The following is a 3,133-nucleotide window of genomic DNA, read 5'->3' as shown; positions in this document are numbered from 1 at the left end:
ATCCCAGATAAATATCTCCTACTGAGATGGTCCGCAAATGTAAAGAGAGATGTGTACAACAATGATGCATACAAGCACTTCCAACAGTCACAAATAATGAACGATGGGAAAGGTAGCTTAATATTCGAAACACACATGCAAAAGATGTCATATCTATGCACTAATAAAGCCAAGGGAAACGAAGAGGCTGAGCTGTGCATGAAGGATGCGATGAAAAAATTATCATTGAATATTGATAATATAATAAGTGGAAGAGTTCCAAAGTTAGTCAAACAACCTAAAAGTAAAAAAATCAGATGAATAATCAATCTAATCTTCCTGATCCCGCCAAAATGCGACCCAAAGGAATATCCAATGCCAGGCTAAAAGGTTACTGGGAGAGAAGAAAAAGAGCAAAAGGTATATCCTGGTAAAAATTTCTGTTTTTTTTTTCTTGGACTGATTTTCTAACAACTTATATAGGTATACCTGTTGAAGTTTCAAGTAGTCAAGAACCCAAGTCTTTAAATCCTTATCCAAACATATCATCACTGCCTAATTTTCTAACACAGGTCAGCAACCTTATGAGGAAATTTGTGTATATTATTTTTATCTTATAATAATTGTGGTTATTCCATATGCAGAATTTCTTTCCTCCAAGGCATAGAGAATCATACACTGCAATGATGACAGATCCAATACATGATCAGTAAGTGATTTGACATATTCTTAAATTGAATGTTTTTATTTGTTAGTATTGACAAATATGTTCTTTTGTTTGTTGATACAGGTTCTAGTCAGGATGCAGGCAACATTTATGTTTCAATGACAAATTCAGTGGGATATTAATTTCTGTGTAATTTTCTCTGTGTAAACAAAATTGTTGAGGAGGATGTATCTAGAAATTTGTACACATTATTGTAATATGGATATTTTCTCTTGAAGGAGTATTGTGTGTATTAATGAAATCAGTATACAATTTCATTATGTCATTGTACACATTCAGTAAGTAAAGTGTTTTCATTGGACCCGTTTCAGAATGTTTCAGAATGTACAAATAATTCTCCATTGTTCATTATCTGTAATATGGATTTACACAAACAACTCCACATTTCATTTACAGGAGTATAATAAACAGTTCTGTACAACAAACATTTTCTTTACAACACTACAATACCCACATCCACATCCACAACCACATACAACCCCACAAACATAAGGCTGCTGTCACAAAGATTTTCCATACTGCTCGGCCATCAGCAGGAAGGTAGCCACCAATCTGCACAAGGGAAGAAAATTAAAACATTAATTGTAATGCTTATGAACAATGTTAGTTCCAACAAAATTGTGGAGTTTTATAGCAAAATGAATCATGTAAAAGGCACATATGAAGGTCACATACCATATGACATCAATCGAAATTGTGGAGTTTTATAGCAAAATGAATCATGTAAAAGGCACATATAAATGTTGAACTTTGAAACCTATTCTGATTTATCCAAAGCAAATTTACAGATGTCGTACACAATCTCTGCTCTGAATAAATGCATTAATTCCTGCCAGTCTTTTTTCTCCGCCCAATTTACCTTCTCTTTCCGAACAAGTGTCTCCATATATTTACAAACATAAACACCACAATCATAACTATTACTTTGCACTGGTATTCCCCTGGTCATTACAACTGGCCACTTAATCAATTTCTCCTCGAAAGCATCACTGGTATCCTTCAAGAAATGCTCAATCTGTGTATTTAAAGAGCAGTCATTAAATATGTCTAAGAAATGCTCAATCTTAAAATAATTATAACTTACAATGCTTTGTGTGATGGCCAAATGCATCCGGTTGGGTAAGGAGTCATAAACTCTCCATTTACTCTCATTCATTGTCCCAACAAGGAGTATCCAATGTTGATTATTTATTATAGGTATCAATATTAATTCTGTATTCTGGATAGCATCCTTTGTAATATGTTCGACGAAGGGTTTCACATTACCTTGTCTATACAACTGCACCATGAAGAACATAACAACATTCAGCAAATTGTCATGTAAGATTGATATACACAAGTTAATAAATAAATAAACAACTTAATAAGCTCACCCAGTGGCATGGTGATACATATAGATAAGATCTATATAGTTGTGGTGCAGCACACCGCTTATTCTCCATCAACATGGCAAAACAATCAACCTGCTCATTACCTAACCAACCATTTCCCAAAAACTCATCAATATAACGTCTCGGCACTGAAATATGTCCCATGTCAATTAGTAGGTCACCGCTGAATTGGAAATATAATATTACTTTAGTTAACAGTTACTAAGTTAGTGATAAACAATAAGAAGAATTAGATGAACTAACAAGTCGGTATATTTTCTACAGCATATATCAATTGTCTCCCGCATATAATCAGGAATTTCATCCCTGGCCGGAAAGTTGATTACTTCTGCTGCTGGCTGGACCTGTAATATAATGAAGTCATAATCTTTGCTGAACAAACTTAAATAATTAAACCTAACATTCCATACCTTGTCTGGGTAGTCCTCGCTAACATAATGAGTGACTGGCTCGAGCGCTTCTTCCTCCTTATGTACTGATTCAACCTCTTCTTGAAATTTATTAACCTGGTCGACGACAACTTCTTCTTCTTCTTTATTTTCAACCGATTCCTTATTGGGTTCTTTCTTTCGCTTTCTTTCAAAAACAACATATGGGGAGCAAAGAGACTTTCTTCTTCTATTTAACCTATTCTTAATCCTTTTGATCAAGCTTCGTTGTGGGGATTCTTTAACCCACCTTCTCGGAAATTCCACCGGCGCTTGTTTAATTGATTTTTCTACTCGCACGACATGTAACTTTAGGTCGGTCACTGTATTCTCTAACGTTGTCAGTCGACTATAAACAGAGTCTTCAAATTCCAAAATTGTATTCTCTAACTGTGTTAGACGACTGTCATCCGATACTTGAAAGTCCAATATAATTTTTTGTTGGGACTTCAATAAATCGTGGATCTCTTCAAATCCAAATGTTTGTCCCATCCTCTGACTCGACTGTTCATATGTATGACTGCCGGATGGTTGAGTACCAACGTAATAAGGTACTATAGGGGATACCTCAACATGCATGGGTGACTGTGGTCTTGAAAGGGTTTCCC

General features: G+C 35.1%; 1 protein-coding gene across 2 annotated transcripts; it reads right to left on the bottom strand.

Annotated features, from left to right (window-relative positions):
• Positions 1-1,440: 1,440 nt before the first annotated feature.
• LOC110023232 (ubiquitin-like-specific protease 1) lies at positions 1,441-3,123 on the bottom strand. 2 transcript variants are annotated; one of them, XM_020722541.1, is made up of 5 exons: positions 2,508-3,123; positions 2,341-2,441; positions 2,080-2,260; positions 1,791-1,985; positions 1,441-1,721 (listed from the first exon to the last, which is right to left on the bottom strand). In XM_020722541.1, the coding sequence occupies exons 1-5, from the start codon at positions 3,102-3,104 to the stop codon at positions 1,464-1,466; spliced, it is 1,332 nt and encodes a 443-aa protein (XP_020578200.1). In that variant the 5' UTR covers positions 3,105-3,123; the 3' UTR covers positions 1,441-1,463. The 2 variants fall into 2 exon arrangements, with proteins under 2 accessions (XP_020578200.1, XP_020578199.1); XM_020722540.1 differs by having other exon boundaries at positions 2,341-3,123.
• Between the last annotated feature and the right edge of the window lie 10 nt (positions 3,124-3,133).

Source organism: Phalaenopsis equestris, unplaced genomic scaffold, assembly GCF_001263595.1.
Source record: "Phalaenopsis equestris unplaced genomic scaffold, ASM126359v1 Scaffold000223, whole genome shotgun sequence".
NCBI lineage: Eukaryota > Viridiplantae > Streptophyta > Magnoliopsida > Asparagales > Orchidaceae > Phalaenopsis > Phalaenopsis equestris.
The sequence above is the reverse complement of the archived record's forward strand: the minus strand, read 5'-3'. Positions and strand labels throughout refer to the sequence as shown.

Excerpts from the sequence above, each read along its gene's own strand:
- LOC110023232 (XM_020722540.1), bottom strand. The coding sequence starts at position 3,104 with ATGCATGTTGAGGTATCCCCTATAGTACCTTATTACGTTGGTACTCAA. Across the intron at positions 2,261-2,340 it reads TGTAGAAAATATACCGACTT|CGGTGACCTACTAATTGACA; the intron begins GTTAGTTCATCT and ends TTTCCAATTCAG. Across the intron at positions 1,986-2,079 it reads ATGTATCACCATGCCACTGG|TTGTATAGACAAGGTAATGT; the intron begins GTGAGCTTATTA and ends TTCATGGTGCAG.